The 19535-nt window shown below is 35.4% G+C and overlaps 1 protein-coding gene across 1 annotated transcript in view; it reads left to right on the top strand.

Moving 5' to 3' along the window:
• LRP1B (LDL receptor related protein 1B) overlaps positions 1 to 19535 on the top strand; it is a 1771065-nt gene that overhangs the window by 1572561 nt on the left and 178969 nt on the right. The window contains exon 63 of the mRNA XM_004375116.1: positions 15655 to 15771. Coding sequence (XP_004375173.1) covers positions 15655 to 15771 — 117 coding nt within the window. The remainder of the gene's footprint in view (positions 1 to 15654; positions 15772 to 19535) is intronic.

The raw sequence follows: 19535 nt of genomic DNA, 5'->3' as shown, positions 1-19535 counted from the left end.
TTTAGTCATCTCTTAGAATCTATAGAACTGACATCTTAGTGTAAAATGACAAAGAACAAAGCAATAGAGAGCTTTGTTTTAGAGAATTATTTATGTTCCAGTGATGGGCTGAGAATTTCATAATGGTTTATAGTGTATATAGTGGAGTCAGGTGATACAGATTCAAGCCCTGGTTCCGTAGTTTAAGAGCTGTGGACTTTGGGGCAAGTAATTTGTTGTAACCTGAGTTTCAGTGTTCTCAACTGTTCTATATGCTTTTCTCATTAGATTGTTCAGAGGGTTACATGAATCAGGCTTAGCCTTGAACCTAGCACAGATAAATTATTAGCTGTTGTTATTGGTTTTCAAACTAAAATATGAAATTCAAGCTGGAATCTGAAAATCCTAATAACAAATCTACAAGACTGCCCATGAAAATTTCCTTCTGAGTAGCTTTTAATAAGCAAACTTTACTGTACCAATTAGAATAATGTTGAAAAACAGATTAAAGTTATGACTGAAATGAGAGACATAGTTGTTGTTTCTATTCAATAAATCAATTTATTGACCTTTAGTCAATAAATCTTGTCATTAGATGCATTTTATTTTGTATACATTCTCGATATTCTTTTAAAAGTGAGTTTTCCGTGTTAATACCTTGCATTTTATTTTGTATACATTCTCGATATTCTTTTAAACGTGAGTTTTCCTTGTTAATACCTATTTTATATTTCATCAGCCTTTGCCACCCTGCTGCTTTGTAAGCATAAGCACCAAAGCTGAGAACATGGTAATAATTCAGAAAAGACAAGACAAATTGTTCACCATGGTGGTTTCAAGATTCTGGCTTCTGTCTTGCTCTGGTCACTTAGTAGTACTTCAAATTTTCATCCTTATTTTGGAATAAACCTAAATAAGTACCTGAAATCAATTTGTCATGGAAGGAAAATTACAGATACATATGCTGTTTTCAGAGGAGAAATATCAAGACACCTCAGCACCAACAAAGCCTTGCCTGATAGGAGTCCCCCTTCCCACCACTGGATCATCTTTCTGACCTCTCCCACCACTCTTCCCTGAGTTTACTCACTTACTCTTCTTTTCCTACACTTTTCTCCTTTCTGTTCTTTGAACGCTGCCTCTTCATTAAAGCCTATTTCTTCATCAAAGAGAGCACCTGGTCCTGGAAAGCTCTTTCCCCCAGAACCCCCACACATGCCTCAATCCCTCGTCTCCATCAGTTTTCAAAGTCACTTTTCCAGTGTAGATTTCTCAGTCTATTCTGTTGAAATTGGCCCTCCACAAATTTCCTATCTCCCTCATTTATTTCTCTCTCTAACTTTTTTTTTTCTAATTGACAATCTCTCCAATTCCCCCGTCAATATTGATCTTACAGTAACAGGTAAGATCAGTAATGACAGGCATTTGTATTTGTTTTATTGCTATAAACCCAGAGAGTAAAACAGTGCTTACCACATAACAGACATTAATACATGTTTGTTGAATAAATGGGGCCCTGGTAGCACAGCGCTTAAGAGTTTGACTGCTAACCAACAGGATGGCGGTTTGAATCCACCAGCCGCTCCTTGAAAACCCTATGGGGCAGTTCTACTCTGTCCTATAGGGTCGCTATGAGTCGGAATTGACTCAATGACAGCAGGTTATGGGTTGAATAAGTGATTGCATAAATTCTGTGTTGAGTTTCCCCACAATTAGTACCTGTACTCACAAGGATATGAATACAAGTTGTTTATTAGGGATATGATCCAAGAAAGCACTAGTAAGGAAGTAGGGAATTCAGGCAGGGAAGGGAAAAAATGCAATAAGGGATACATTACAGAGGAGGTTGAGTATCTGAGTGGTTGCAAAGAGTTAATGTGCTCAACTGCTAACCCAGAGGTTGAAGGTTCGAGTCCACCCAGAGGTGCCTCAGAAAAAAGGCCTGGCAATCTACTTCTGGAAAATCAGCCATTGAAAACCCTATAGAACACGGTTCTACTCTGACACACATGAGGTTGCCATAAGTTGGAATCAACTCAATGGCAATTGTTGGTTCTGGTACTATGTAACCGAGACTAAATGTCCCTGGAAAGTTCTGTCCACTGGTTTTCAGGGGGAGAAAAAGCTTTCCACACATCCTTACTGCTTTGTGCTTGTAAAGGGAGAAGCATTGAAAATCCAGGGAGGGTGAAAAGGTAAGTATAAGAAGAAATCCTTTTTGTGTGGGAGTTATTCCTCTTTGAAGCCCCTAGGTGGTGGAGATAGTTAATGTGCTTGGCTGCTAACCCAAAGGTTGGAGGTTTGAGTCCATCCAGAGGTGTCTCAGAAAAAAGTTCTGGCAATCTAATTACGAAAAATTAGCCATTGAAAACTCTGTGGAGCTCAGTTCTATTCTGACACACATGAAGTTGCCAAGGTCGGAATCGACTTAACGACAACTGATATAGAGCAGGTTACTGATGCGAGCAAATGGGCTCCATCCCACGAGAAATCGCTAGGACAGTGTAGGACAGTGTAGAATACCAAGAGTTATCTCAAATACGAGGGAAACCTGGGCTATTTATCACCAGCTCCTATTAGTCAGTGAATTAGGGCTGTTCCTGTGGAATGAATGCCCTGTTAGGCACTTCCAGATTGGGTTTAGACATAGTTTCATGTGCTTGTTGTTAAAAGCCATTGCCTCATTGTAGATGGGCCTGGTGGATACCAAGGGGATGTGGATGGGCCGCTCATGCCAACTGTTCCAAATTCATTTGCCAGAGCAAGACTTCATCACTTGCTAGTCCTAGAACCTAAGGACATCCCCGTGTCTCAGGGACTCCTAACAACTCAAAATGTTGCTCCTCCTCTGCTTCCATCACAAATTCCCAACAAAGTCTTCTTCAGCCGAAATCAAATTGCAATATATATTAAAATTATTTTAAAAGGGAACAAATGACATAAGGGAATCACAAATAATGTCTAAGTGTATCGGGGCAAGAGGGTACCCGAACATATATCTATCATTAGATCATAGTTTAAGACTCCCAAGTATTGGTCACCATCATCTAGCCTGTTTCCCTTTCTTCTTGTTAAACCCCCTCCCATGATATTTCTTCATAGCCTATACCTAGGAGTCCTTAAAGTACAGAACCTTTGTTATTACCCTGACTTTCTATAATCGGCTCTGTTGAAATGTTTTTTGCATTTGAAAATATTTTGTAATAGATTATAAGTGGATTACCAGAGAGTGATATTGGCCACCAGAAAATAAAAATAGTGTTACTAAAGCACGCTTTTCATTCATACAGACCATTCTCCAAACAGGAAGCATTATTTATCCCAGGCATTGTAAACCATGTAAAATATGATTTCTCCAAGACTTTTGGGATACAGGGTGAGAAAAGGCAAGAAAAGAAAGCTACATTCTAGATGCATACCATAAATGAAATATTCTTGTCTATGAAAGGAAAGAAAGAAAAGGGTAATGAAATGCTTTAATTGCTTTTGAGTAAAATTTAAAATGATTTAGAGGAAAATAATTGTCAGATAAAAAATTATGCCACTCAATGCTGTCAATATTTGAAAGTTAAAATTGCTTACATTTTAGTGTAATTCTCTATGAATTTATACACAAAAGATGTCTTTTAAAGAGAAAATTTGAAAATATCAAAATTCTGAAAAACTGAGGGCACACTGAATAAGTGATGTGTGTGTGTGTTTGTGTGTGCCTTGGCCTTGACTTTTCAAAACACTGAGGTCACAATTTTAAGTTAAACCTGATGTAAATATATTTAAATGGTTCACTATTCAATTAAGTTTATTAACACACTTTTGACTCTGCTTGTCTAGTAAGGTAAGTTAACACTCTTAACTGAATTCATTATTCACTTTGCAAGGCCTATTGGGTGTATGAATGATATGGAGCAGCTGCTTAAAAACAGATTTTTTTGACTCTGCCCTAATGCTCGCCACGGAAGATATTTCATGTATTACAATTTATACACTTATACATGTTGCTCTGTAGAGAAGTCTAGCAGTAAAAAAATTAGAATAATTTTGGAAAATTTCTTCAGCTGTGAGATTTGCTCCTTGGCGCAGTGGTTAACATCTCAGCTGCAAATTAAGAGGTCAGCAGTTCGAATCCACCAGCTGCTCCTTAAAAACCCTGTGGGGCAATTCTACTCTGTCCTATAAAGTCACTGTGAGTCAGAGTTGACTGGACGGCAAAGGTTTTAGTTTAGTTTTATGTTTCAAATACACACACAATGTGTTAGTATGCAATGGTAAATATAACATAACTACATATAAATTCTGATTCTCATGAAAATCAATCCTACCTCTCTCTTTTGTTTGATTAAGATAAGGGCAAACAGAGATACACACGTGTGTGTGCGCTGTATAAACGAGGGTTCCCGAGATAACTAGTGGTATCCTTTATATGTATATACTGGTAGCTACATTATTGTTTTGTTGCTGTGGAGTCGATTTCTGACTCATAGCAACCCAATGTGACAGAGTAGAACTGCCTGATAGGGTTTTCTTGGCTGTAATCTTTACAGAGGCAGAATGCCAGGTCTTTGTCTCACGAAGCGATTGGGTGGATTTGAACCTCCAACCTTTTGGTTAGCACATGAGTACTTAACTGTTGAGAGACACATATTTTTATGAGACATGTGTCTTCCCCACTTGGATTATTTATTTAGTAATATACATCTAATTTTATGTGCGTGAATAAACTGTATATCTAGATAAAATTTTCTCTCTATTGCCCTCTTCACCCTACATCGGGGTTTTATGATCCCAAGGAAAGATTCCCTAACTATTTTGCCACATACACCTGGCAAAGTCAATTACTCTAAATTATTACAAAAATTAGTTTGCTTCTTGATGCTCATAATTACTGATTACTAGAATTACCAAAAAAAAAAATTAACTTGAATGATAACTTTAAGGATACATCTTATGTGAGAAACACTTTTAACGATGCTGAGCAGAAAGAGTACTTCTCTTTGCTAGGTAAGTAACTAAGTAATTAGTATGCTAGGTTACATCTAACAATGTTTGCATCATAGAAAATAGCATCACAAGCGATACTAAAGATAACGATATAAAAATTATCAGCCATAACAAAGGTTAATGTCACTAAAGCAGACTATTTTGAAAAAATATCCATATACTTAACTGCAGGGGAAAATATTTTTATTTCAAATATGAATTATCTTCCTCATTCAACTGGGCAACAACAACACATAAACAAAAAACAAGTTTAAATGCCAAACTCTAGAGAACTGTTTAGTTCTCCAGATATACCTTAGTTATATCTGTAAGAGAAATATCATACCAGTATGTAAATGACATTTGTGAGAATTTTTAATGGTCTAGGAAATTCATGTCCATATAATTTTTAGTGAAATATATATGGTGCACAAAATTTTATTTTTCTACTTTAATAATCAGAACAATGTGATGAGCTGTCTCTGTGTTGTGTGACTATGGACTATTTGTTTCTACTTCCATATTACAAAATTACCACAAAGAATATAAGTAACATATATAATGACAAAAAGGTTATTCTCCAGGAGATACAAGAATAACTCAAGCTGGTAAAGTTTTATAGACTTGATAATTAAAAATATATGCAGATAGTGAAATTAAAGCTATTTCTGTTTTAGAGGCCCCAGGGGTCATGTAACCTTCCAAAGTTTTAGATGGGGAATGTGATTGCCCACAGCATGTAGGTGACTCGTGTGACTTTAATTCTTACTGTGTGACTTTGAGCAAGTTACCAAGGTTTAGTCTTTGCTTATAAAATGAATACAATGCCTCATATAGTAGTAGTAAAATCATTTATTCATGTTTTAAAAGTAATATGATAAATGTAAGGGACCTAAATCAGTGCCTGAAACATAGCAGTCTTTTAAATATATCACTTTCCTTTCTCCTAAATTCATACAGCTTTTGATGATAAAGTTGGTATTACAATCCACATCTTCTAAATTTTTAGTTCCTTTTTATTAAGTGGAAGTCCCTGGGTGGTGAAAATGGTTAACATGCTTCGCTAGTAAAGGAAAGTTGGAGATCACCCAGAAGCACCTTAGAAGAAAGGCCTGACAATAAAATGAACACACAAACATTGCCATCTAGTTGATTCGAACTCATAGCGACCCTATAGCGACTCTTCGGAAAGTCTATGGAGCACAGTTCTGTTTGACACACATGGGTTGCCAGTGAGTTGGAGTCCACTGGACCTCAATTGCTTTTGTTTTTGTTTTGTTTTGAACTTATTAGTTATTAAAAAACCAAACCCGTTGCGGCCAGTAGATTTCAACTCATAGCGACTCTATATAGTTACTTAATAACTACTCAGTGGTTAAGCGTTCGCTGCTAACCAGCAGGACGGCAGTTTGAATCTGCCAGCCACTCCTTGAAAACTCTATGCGGCAGTTCTACTTTGTCCTATAGGGTCGCTATGAGTCAGAATCAACTCGATGGAAACAGGTTTTTTTGTTGTTGTTGTTTTGTTTTTTAAAATTAAGCCAAGTTCTAAATTCACCCCCAGTTTTTAGTAGATGAGGTTACTGAGGCACAAAGAAGGTAATTACTTTTGGTTATATGCTAGTAAGAGCTAGAGCTAGGATCCAAATCAAGTTTTAAATGTAAGGGTCAGGTTCTTTCCACGATACCTCACTGCCTCCCACTAAATCAAAGTCTAAAGTTATCTATCCAAAAGAATCAAGGGAATTGAGCAATTTTCTAGTGACTCTGATTAACAGGGTCAGACAAACTAGACAGTTGGTATAAAAGTTACCAACTGTATATTCAAAAATATTTCAGCAGGTTACTTTTTAATTGCCTCGTATTGCTTTCACTTTGCTCTTAAAATAAATCAGAATAAATATTCGTGAAAAAATAAAGTGAGTTATTTAGTTTGTCTCTAAACTTGTTGATCGTAAGTGAATTTATACAACATTATAACCAGAATCTGTAATGGGTTCAAGGACAATTCTGAGGTGGAAGACCTTATCTATCCTCAACATTATGAAGATTTGAGTTCCTCTTCATTTGTGGTTCATAAAAGCAAACTGTTTGTTCAATATTACCATACAATCTGTCAAAACTGCAGGCTGTCGAAAAGAGAATGATGAATGGAATAGCAGGGGTTTTGCATATGACATACAGACTGAGTTGGCAAAAGATGAGAGTGTAACTACTTCCATTATGCCTACTTCACTCTATGCCACCCCCCTCCCTACACAGCCATAAAGTTAAAACAAAAATTTCTAAATAAGAAAAAAAATTACAAATTCTTGTCAAGTGCGATAGATGGCCTTACAGAATGTAATATGACACTTTCTAAAATGCGTAATGTGAAATTGAAAAATTTCCACTGAAAATTACATTGCATTGACATGCAATTTGTACAATGTCATTATTTTGAGCTTCTACAGAGCTAGCTTATTATACATCCACCTCTTTATAAAGAAAATATGTCACTGGTAATTTGTTTTACTTTATAAGCCTTTCCCTTCTGTACCTGAAAGAATAACGTAAACATTAAACAAAATAATAAAAATTCAAAAGCAAAACAGAAGTAGCTGAATCCCACCGGGACAGGCTGCAGCTGGCGTTGTTATTCTCAACTGCTGGTGCATCTCCGTATTCTTTCCACTTCCCCTAGAAGAACAGGTTGTGCGTGTAAGTGCTCATTGAGGAATATTACCCTGATTGATGGGAAGTAACGTGAAATTAATTTTCAGAGCCACCAAACACTTTACAATGAAAGGCTTCCTGCAGCTTTCCAGACAATCAATATCAATAGAGGCTGTCTGAAATAGCGTATGTCGTGTACAGAATCTACTCATACAAAGGTGTCTGTACCATCTCCCATGGAAGCTTGGGTGTGAAAATCACTTATAAATAGAGACTGATTCTTAGGCTTCTTGTGGAATTGGACAGCATTCCCCAGGAAATCATAAATCAATGAATTAGCCTGGGAATTATGTAAATCAGCACATATGTAGTAACATTAGGTTTAGAAGGAATCTAGGATATTTTTAAGGAATAAATGTAGTATGGCGTTTTCATTAGCCAGAACTCTTACCTACAAATGACAGGAATCCACCAGCAACTAGGCTAAGAGGCGAAAGACATTTTCTGCCTCATTTCCAAAGAGTGGATGGAGTTGACTTCAGGCATTATTTGGATCTAAGTATTCTAGTAGACTCATTAGAGCCCTGTTTTTTTCTTCATTTCTGAGCTAATTCTAAGGAGCCCCAGTGTAGCAGTGGTTAAGCGCTTAGCTGTTAACAGAAAGGTGGGTGGTTCAAACCCACCAGCCACCAGCCATTCTATGGGAGAAGATGAGGCAATCTGCTTCTGTAGAGATTACAGCCTTCGAAACCCTATGAGGCAGTTCTGCCCTTTCCTGTAGGGTCGCTATGAGTCGAAATTGACTTGAGGCACACAACAACAACAACCACCACAAGCTAATTCTTACTCCATTGGCAATTTTAGAGATAGATGCCTTATATATTATTTTAAAGGTGACCCATGGCAGCTTGCGGTTATAGTACTTGCAATCTTGAAAGGAGAGGAATCTTTTCTCTTTCACAATCTGTAGAAATCACCTTTAATGACTTTAATTGGCACTTTTAGGCTATTTGACAGAGACTTCTAATTTCATATAACCAACCCATTGTCACTGAATCGATTCCAACTCATAAGGACCCTATAGGACAGTGTATAACTGCCCCATAGGGTTTCCAAGGAGCAGCTGGTAGATTTGAACTGCCGACAATTTGGTTAGCAGCCACAGCTCAGCGTAGCTCTTAACCACTGTGCCACCAGGGCACCTATATATATATACATATATATATATATATATGTATATATATCTCCATTTTTTTACTCTCTTCTCAAAAACAGAACCCCAAATGATAGACTGATGCATTTGCATTGCTATCCAGAATAAGTCATTACATTTCCCAATTCTCTTGTAGCTAGGTGTTATCACTTGTCTATGTTCTGACCATTCAGATGTAATCAAAAGTGTTCTGTTAGACTTCTGGGAAGCTTATTTATAGGAAATTTGCTCAATTTAGAAAGGCTTCTTCCTTTGCTCTTCTGCGCTTTCTCCTTATAGCCTGCAAGGTGATGGCTCAAGCTGTAGTAGTCATTTGGGCCCTGCAGTGAGTAAGGAACAATGGAATCCATGAATTAGGATGGTGACCCTGAAAGATAGATATCTAGGTTCCTGAGGACAGTGCCTAGCCACCATAGGATCACTGCACTGCCCTCCTCCATGCCTCTTTAATGTAAGAGAAGAATAGTTATCTATCATGTTTAAGCTGTAAACTTAAAAAAAAAAAAAATCATATGATTAACCTGTGAAAAAAACCAAACCCTTTGCTGTCAATTCTAACTCACAGTGACCATATAGGACACCTATAGGACAGAGCAGAACTGTCCCATAGGGTTTCCAAGGAGTGACTGGTAGATTGGAACTGCTGACCTTTTGGTCAGCAACCTAGCTCTTAACCACTGCACCACCAGGGCTCTGTCCCATGATTAGTATGGTGTCTTAGTTATCTAGTGCTCCTATAACAGAAATACCACAAGTAGATGGCTTTAACAAACAGAAATTTATTGTGTCATAGTCTAGGAGGCTAGAAGTCCGAATTCAGGGCTCCAGCTGTAGGGAAAGACTTTCTCTCTGTGTCAGCTCTGAGGGAAGGTCCTTGTCATCAATCTTCCCTTGGGTCTAGGAGTTTCTCAGCACAGGGACCAAAGGATGCATTCTTTGTTTTGATCTATGCCACAGATCTAAAAAATGTATTATAAATCAAAGGCCTATATATAATGTATTTTACCTGTTAAACCTGACTGAAAATATTTTACTGGCATGTTTCTTTAGGATATTTCAAGATAAAAAAAAAGGGATATAGGAAGCCTGAAAATATAATTTAATTCACGGATTACAATAGAACCTCTGGCACTTCTGAAGGAGATGCCATTTTAGACAACCCTATAGTTTATATTCTACATTCTGACTCACACATATTATAGTTTGGATTTATATTATATTACTGATATATTTCTAATTTCAGAGTGCCATCTTAAACTTTCAACAGTACAGTCTTTAGGAAGAGAAAGTTTAACTGAGCCTTTGTGTTAGAGAGACACCAGACAATAGAGGATGAGATTAATGCACTTATCTCTCATAAAATCCAATACCATCATTAGTACTTCAATCATTACCCCTGCCTGGTTTAAAGGATCATGTGGTTATTCCGAACTTGAAGATGAAATAGAAAGTAAATGATTGTACATGAGCAAACAGACTACGTATAAACAGAACAATACAGCGACATTTGTGCATCAATCCAATCTCTTGTAAATGAGTAGGAAAAAAATTTTAAAGTATAAAATTATTACTGGTGAATAATATGATGTTTTAAACATTTTAATAGCCAGCCAAGCATTAGAAAAATATTTACTGTGATTTCATGATTTTAGGGGGGAGAAAAAAACAACTTTCTTTCCTCTGATTGGAATATTTGAAGGGTTTATTGGTGATGGTTGAACAACATGACTGATGTCAGATTTTTGTATCAGTGTAATGCTCATTTGTAAAATGAGCTGGCAGGTGTTTCCCTTTCTTCTGTATTCTGAAAGAAAAATTAAGGTTGGTATTATTTTTTCTTTATATGTTTGGTGTAACTTACTGGTAAATCTTCTGGACCTCAGTTTTCTTTGTGTGTCGTTTTGATTATGAATTTAATATCTTCAATAGATGTAGGAACGTGTGGGTTTTCTATTTTTTCAAGTGTCAGTGTGGTAATTTGTGCAGTAATATTTGTATAGTAACATTCATTTTCAATTTTCTAAATGAATTATAGACTTTATTGTGGCTCCCTTAACATTTGCTTTTCCTTTACTTGGTTTGAATCAAGTCAAATCAAAATGTTGAGAAATATTACCCCCTTTGAAAATTCTAGATTTTATCATAGTTATCTAAAAATTAAAAAATGAACTGTTTCATTTCTTATTGTCTTATATAGTTTAAGGATATGAAAATATCCTTAATTATTGAATCTTCAGGGAAAAAATCTGTTAATCAAATTAAGGAGTCAATAAAATTTTCATACCTTGTAATCTTCATACAAAAGAATTATTCGTTTGTGTCACCATGAATCATTATTGGCTCATTAATGGTGAAGGAGGCTAGTTTATATCTTTTAGCTTAAAATAGAAAACAAGAAATTGAGAGGAAATGTTAGCAAAATATATGGCAAAAACAGGTTAATAGTCTGCATATATTAAGTCTCTAAACATTAAAAAGAAAACAGTCCAGTGGAAAAGTAGGAAATGAGCAGAAAAACAATCAATTAATGACAGAAGACATTCTGTAAATATATAAACAATCTCTACATGTTTGCTAGTAACAACTTCCAGTCAAAATATCCATATGATGCCAGTTTTTAATGTTAAGTCTGAACATTAAAATATCTTGATTGAAAAATATCATGGTCTCCAGTGGGGTCAAAAAGGATGTGAAAAAATTAATATCCTCCTACATTTTTCTTAAAATTATACATTCATAAAACTCTTTTGAAGGAACATTTGGCAATATATACAGAAATTCTTAATAGTTCGATCTTTTTATTTCATTTGTAAGAATTTATACTAAAATCTATTCTGAAATGAGGCCAAGGATATATATATACAAACTCTCCAGTGAAACATTTTTTAAAAATATTAAAATGCTAGGAATAGTCTAAATATTCAACTATTGGGATTTTGTAAAAATAATCATTATATAAAATCATAGATTATTACGCAGCCTTTAAAAAAATGTAAATGACAATAAAATTTTAAAGAGATTAATGTTTAAAATTAAATTACAAAGTAGTATGCATAGCATGATTTTAATTTTATGGGTATATACATGTATTTTTAATATATGTGATATATGCATGTATCCATAAATATGAAAGACTGAAAAGATATGCACCAAAATATGATTCTTGTTGGTAAATTGCAGATTGGTATAATGAACAACTTTTATTTTTGGTTTATGATCTTACAACACTTTTAACATGAAACAGATTACTTTTATTTTTAGTTATAACGTAAATATGAAAAAGGGTGCTCAATCAAAATAAAATGGCTACCCTTTTTCATCTCATAGTGTCTCTGTCAATGCTGTTTCTTTTTTTAAAATTAATCTTTTAAAAGTAATATATACTTACAAAGCAAGAAAAAATGTCCACGTAAGTAAAGAAGGAAAAAAAAATCAAGCTGTACAAAAGGTCACAGAGAGAAGCTTACATCTCTTCCCACCCCTGTCTCCCAGTCCACTTCTCCAGCTCTTTCTCCCAGAAACATCACTGTCACCGGGTTATTTGATTTCTTTCCAGACATAACCCATGTATACACAAGCACCATTAGTATTGCAGTATATGGTATACACAATTCTGCACTTTGAAGCTTCGCCACTCTACCTCCCGGTAAGACTACATTTGTGCCAGTATCTTCAATTCACCTGAAAACATGTTAAACTCAGAAATCAAGTTTTTAAATACTACATTTGGTTTCTCCAAATTTACAATTAAAAAAAAAAGAATAATGAATTGAGTGAATGCAATTTAGCAATGTGAATTAATAGAAAACGGCACACAATGTGAACATTTTATAGTAGTTACTCTGTAAGAGCTAAGGCTGCTAACCAAAAGTCAGCAGTTCGAATCCACCAGCTGCTCCTTGGAAACCCAACTCTGCTCTGTCCTATAGGCTCGCCATAAATCGGAATCAACTCGGCAGCAACTGGTTTGGTTTTTGGTTTAGAGTACTATAATGTGAAATTATATACATGTGGTTCCTTTAGGGAGATTTTAAATGCAGAACAAGTTTGTATAGTTTGTATTTGCAGTTTTTGCAAGTAATGTCATGCATCAAAACTCTAAATAACTGAGAAACATAAAATCTGAATAACCTTACATAAGGCAATTAACCTTTCCGTGTTACCGTTTCTGCATGCCCCAAATGGTAATCTTAGCAATGAATTCTAACTTGGTCTAGTTAAGAAATAGCTGCAGAGCTCTTTCAAATTCAGAGGAAGATGCAAATGTTTAAACATAGAAGAAAAGTGTGAAAAGGATTTAAAAAAAAAAACAAAACTTTAAATCGATGAAGTCGTTGTTGTTGTGTGCCGCCCAGTTGATTCCAACTCATAGCGACACTATTGGACATAGTAGAACTGCCCCACAGGGTTTCCAAGGAGCGGCTGGTGGATTTGAAAGGCAGACCATTTGGTTAGCAGCCTGAGCTCTTACCCACTTTGCCATGAAGTCATTACACCTATTAAATTGATACTCAGCACCCATTTTGCCGGTGATGACTTAAGATTTGCTTGGCACCAGTGTTGTAATACTAAGTCACACGGTCTATTGGTGTGATTCAGTATGGTCTTTCTTACATTTTGTGTTCTAAAATTTTTAAATATTATTTTAATATAATGCAAGGAACACATGGCAAGAGATAAAACTGTTTATCTATACAACAGTCGTCGCAGAGAAGTATGTTTCAATTGCCAAAATGAAATAACCATCCAAATAATTCAGTACCAAACCCTGAATTTTCAGTGTTCATTATTTATTCAGTCATCCTAACATATTTCTTGATTATCTGAGGAGTGCAGAATGCTACATTAGAACTTCTGCAGATTATAAGCCAATTTTTAAATCTAAAATTAGGTTTAACACAAACAAAAAGCGTGTATTACAAAATACGAAACATAGCACCCAATACCTGAGGCAAGTTAGGTCCTGCGTAATCGTTACCAGACAGGCAGGCAGGTAGGACATAAGGAAAAGAAGGGAAATTGAGGCAAAAAATTTTTTCCCTTAGTATTTCAAGTAGCCCTGGTTGCGTAGTGGTTAAAGCACTTGGCTGCTAACCAAAAGGTTGGCAGTTTGAACCTTTCGAGCAGTTCTGCGGGAGAAAGATGTGACAGTCTGCTTTCATAAAGATTTACAGCCTTGGAAACCCAATGAGGCAATTCTACTCTGTCTTACAGCATGGCTATGAGTTGGGATTGACTAGGGGGCACTGGATTTGGTTTTTGGTTTAGTATTTCAAAATCATACTTAATGTCTATAATGAGAACCTCTGTAGCAAAATATTTCAGGAGTTGGATCTGGATATGAATTCTTCCGTTGTCATGTAATACGTCTGTAAGATTGGAGAAATTACTTAAACTCTTTGAGACTTACTGTACTCCTTTACTTAAATGCTTGTCATAATACTTAGAGGCGTTATGATGAGTGGGTGTGATCATGTTTATGAAATCCTTAGCCAAGAGTTGAGTGACATCTTCAATATATGTTCATTATTTAATTTATATCATTATACCTAAATCACTTTTACTTTCACAGTCTTATTTGAATCTGATTTCTATAAGATAAATTTTGAAGTAAAACATAACAACTACCATCCAATAGTTTATCTTCTTTTTTTAGTTAATTTGTTTTATTAAGTCTGAGACTTTAAGCACTTCACTGTTCATCTCTAACATGGCTGAGAATAAGGAGTTGACCTAAGTTTATGAAAGGGAAATGTGTCTTAAATTATATATTGACGTTTATAGTTTTCTTGTTTTTATGTTACTTAATTCATACCATTTTGATGCATTAGACTCTTGCTTTCTCAAAATATGTTTCAGAGATAACAGACATCATTATCACTGGAGAGCTTGTTAGAAATGTAGAATCTCAGGCCCCTTTCTGTTTGAACAAAATTCTCAAGTGGTTTATATGTATGCACGTTAAAGCTTGAGAAGCACTGCTTTAGACTGTCCACAGATATTACTCTTATAAAAATTTGAAAATAGAGGATTTAAACTTTAAATTAATTCTTACTGCATGTGTTCTGATTCTATCCTATCAGTTTATAAGTTAGATTTGTCATAAAAAGCACACAATCAGGTGTAAAAGACATATATGTGTATATATATATTTTTTCTGTGTCATTTAATGGCAGTGAAAATATCAGCAAGTTCCTAAAAACTTCTATGAGTCTCTGCTTTATCATCTATGAAGAGAGGAGCTACTTAGTACCTTTCCTAGAGACTCCATGGGATTATTTAGAATATCCAATGAGATGCTATTTTATTCATTTTCACAGTCTTTACACATTAAAACACTATTACAATCTATGAGTTTCTGAGTGGATAATATCTAGGATTTAAAAAGTACAACTGACCATAGGTATATTAAGAACAAGAGCTTATTGGGGAAGAACACAAGGTGGCAACCTCACAGTTGGATAAATAACCACTTCTTTTTGTTGCTTCATAGTAGAAATGGAGGGATGGATTAGAGATGGAGTGTCCTAAATGGAAGGATAACCTGGAACTTTCATTTGACAATTCGTGTTGACTTTGCTTTGGTGGTCCAATCAACTGTTTTGTAATTAGCCTGCAATTAAAACATGACTAGTAACATAAAACAAGACAGAGAACTGAGTTTCCTTCAGCACTTGCTTTCATTTTTTCCTAGGAGGCTATTCAGTCGGTAACTGAATTAAGAATTAAGGAAATGTCATATGCCAAGGAATTAGGCATGGCAGTCAGGATATTGTGAGGAATGTATTCATGGAAGCCAACATTGCAAACTCTGGTTCTTTCCATTACAGATAAAAAGACTTGCGGACCTCATGAGTTCCAGTGTAAAAACAACAACTGTATTCCAGATCACTGGCGATGTGATAGCCAAAATGACTGCAGTGATAATTCAGATGAAGAAAATTGTAGTAAGTAACTCTGGCCTGATAATGTTGTGAGCTTGACAGCCTACTCAATAAGCAGCGTGGCATATTTTTGGTTTAGTTGAGGTATAAATTTCAACCTATCTCTCTTGCTGCTCAAAATTTTATACATATATTCACATTTGGACAAGGGTATTCAAACTAAATTGACCTGAATCTCAAATGGTAGAATTATTGAAACGCTCATACTGAGAGTTATTTTCTTATAGTTACTAGAATTGGTATGAAAGTATCATGAGGTTTCATGCAACCCATTAGTATGCACTGAATGACACCCTTGCTGCAAGTTCATACAATGAACTGAATGATGTGGAGACAGTACAAAACACATCCTTCTTTAATGGATGATATTCATTTTGTTTCTGTCTCAAATCCTTTTATACTACAAATTCACCCATGAGTGTCTTTTGTGAAATATCTTTTATTCTCTCTGGAGTGGTGAACACCAGATGTATTCAGGATGCTTTTCTCTGAAAATAGAATAATGCTGTTATCATCAACTGCCTTCTGAATTTTTATGTAATACATTTAAAAAATAATTATCCAACAATTTTATTTTCTAAAAAATATGGCAGTATGTAAAATTGTGACAGTATCTCTATATTCTATCACTAAGTTCTGAATATACTTAGTAGCAGCATTTAAAACAAATAAAAAAACCTGCGGCTTAAACAAAGAAAGCAATATTGTTGCTGTCATGTGTCGTCGAGTCGATTCCAACTCTGATTGGCTGTCATGGATTGACTTGTGTCCCTCAAAAATATGTGTATCAATTTGGCTAGGCCATGATTCCAAGTATTATGTGATTTCTACCATTTTGTCATCTGATGTGATTTCTCCATGCGCTGTAAATCCTATCACTATGGTGTTAATGAGATGGATTAGCGGCAGTTACATTCATGAAATCTGTAAGATTTACATAGTGTCTTAAGCCAATCTCTTTTGAGATATAAAAGAGAGAAGCGAGCAGAGAGACATAGGGGACATCACACCACCAAGAAAGCAGCACCAAGAGAAAAGTACGTCCTTTGGACCTGGGGTCCCTGCACCTGAGAAGCTTCTTGCCAGCGAAAGATTGATGAGAAGAAACTTCCTCCAGAGCTGACACAGAGAGAAAGCCTTTTCCTGGAGCTAATGCCCTGAATTTGGACTTGTAGCCTACTGCACTGTGAGAATATATTTCTCCTTGTTAAAGCCATCCACTTGTGCTATTTGTGTTATAGCAGCTCTAGATGACCAAGACAGTGACCCTATAGGACAGAGGAGAACTGCCCCATAAGGTTTCCTAGGCTATAATCTTTACGGGAGCAGATTGCTAGGCCTTTTCTTCCACAGAGTGGCTGATGAGTTCGAACCTCTGACCTTTGGGTTAGGAGCCAACTGCTTGACCATTGTATCACCAAGACTCCTTGTAAAGCAATATAATCATGTTTAAAACAAGTAATAATTGAATTGCATTTATTCAATATTTATATTCTGCTACTCCAAAAAATATTTGATGCAGATTAATAACAATAACATCTACTTTTATAGACATTTCACTGGACTAGGAACATTCATTTCCCAGAAGGCAGGAGACTAAATCTACATAGGGATATCCACCAGTCCCAGTTGCCCTTGAGTCGACTTTGACTCATGGTGACTCCAGTGTGTCAGAGTAGAACTGTGTTCCACAGGGTTTTCAATGGCTGCTTTTTCAGGAGTAGATCACCAGGCCTTTCTTCCATGGTGCCTCTGGGTGGACTCAAACTTCCACCGTTTTGGTTACCTGTCTGCTTTACCCAGGGACTTCTAGGGATACCTATGCTATATTAAAACATACAATAGTAGAGTCAAAGCCTTAATAAACCACTTCAATATTTGGCTTACAAAATGTCAACTAATGTTTTGAATCGCTTTCCAAATTTAACCTGACTCGTGTCTGAGAATCAGGTACATTAAGTATGAAATCTCTGGATTGTTATGATCATGGAATACTGTGAATATAAGAACCTTTATAACAGCCTTTTCACATAGATATCTCCCACATGATCACAGTCTTCGGAAAGGTATAGAACATTATAAAGAGTCATTAGAGTATTACTCCTCAACAACAACAACAATAACAGCAACTTTATATAGCAGATTCTCAGATTTGTCTAGTAATTAAAGGAATATCTGATGGAATGGGGGTAGTAGGTATAGAAAAGTAAAAACAGAAAAGAAGCAATTGTGTATATACTTTATGTTTACTTGTAAATCAGAGCTTAAATATACAGGTAACTAGCTTATTTTTTGAAACATTTAGTGTTGATTATCAGTATGATTTATGAGTGGAAATGCCCTATCACTGAAAGATATTGAGAATGAGAGAGAGTGTGAGAGGTCAAAACGGAGATTTACATCTTGGAGAGCACTTTATTCAAGTAGTAATTGAAATTGTATGAGAAGTTAGGTCACTGCTATAGTAAGTAAAGAGGGAGAAGCACTAAGGGTTGAGAGAGCCTATTTCTGACTCTGCTGGGGTTTCCTAAGTGGCTGAGCTTCATTGTGCTGACATCTCCTAAAAGTCAGAGTTTGATGCAAGAACGCAATGAGAAAGAATACTACCTCTCACTTGTCACTGTGTAAACTTAGTGATAGATTATAGTAACCACAGAGCTCTTGAGAAAAGCAGAGGAAGTGGCTGCAATATTAAGCATTGCAGTATAAAATACTCAGTTATGTGTGGTTCTTTTTTTAGTTCTTATTCACTCTGAGCTCATTGTCTAAGACAAGCAATATTGATGAAGTTGCAGAGGGAAGATGACACTAAGCAGCAATGAAACATATTCAGGACAAGGATGAGAGTATGTTAACATGTTAAGCATGTAAGAATATGCAGGAAAAAGGATCAAGATGTAGATAATTGAGTGATGTTTAAAAATATCATCTTGCATAGGTCAGAAGAAATGAGAAGACTTAAACATTCAGAATGCCAAAAGTTCTGCCAAAACAGAAATTGAGTCAATGAAGAATGAGAAAAGAATACAATAAATCTATGGGGAGAACCAGGAGATAAGTCATATAGAAGCCAGCCATAGAAAAAATACCGTTTTGCATTAAAATTCTATCAAGATATTTACAGTTTCTTATTATCTTTTGAAACTATTCCAGTGATATATATCTTTGGGCAGTGGTATACTGGTGCCATATTTCTAAATATTATTAGTCAATGGTATGTGTTTTGATTCACATTTGGCAGATATTGTTAGCTATTATTAAACAGCGAAATGTGCACGTTGATGGTAAATCAACCTTACAAGTTATAAAACAACAGCAGCATATTTTTGAATCTAATTTAATGAATTTACTTTTTAAAATATGTTGGAAATACCCCAGGAATAGATATGGGAAAAATTCAAATGGTAGTGGAGCAATTAACTGCCAAACTATGTTTTAAATTTAATATGCTTTCTATTTTACATACATATATTTACATGGGATAATTAGTCTATTTTCAATTCATCATCATCTGCTGATCATTTCTCTTGTTAAGAGTTCAGTAGGGACATTTCGTTTCAGCAATGATTTCTGCACTTAAAAGCAAGAAATGTTCATTGTTCTTGGCTTTATTTTATAATCTGAACAAAGGTTTTGAAATATGTGAGAAATTTCAACTATATCTGAAAAAATAATGTGACATGTATGCCTTCTAAGTAATTGATATGCAAAATAAATTACTTTGTATCTTTCCATTATTAGGAAGTAACTAAAAATTACTAAAAAAG

Source organism: Trichechus manatus, unplaced genomic scaffold (assembly GCF_000243295.1).
Source record: "Trichechus manatus latirostris isolate Lorelei unplaced genomic scaffold, TriManLat1.0 scaffold00033, whole genome shotgun sequence".
NCBI classification, from domain to species: domain Eukaryota; kingdom Metazoa; phylum Chordata; class Mammalia; order Sirenia; family Trichechidae; genus Trichechus; species Trichechus manatus.
The sequence above is the reverse complement of the archived record's forward strand: the minus strand, read 5'-3'. Positions and strand labels throughout refer to the sequence as shown.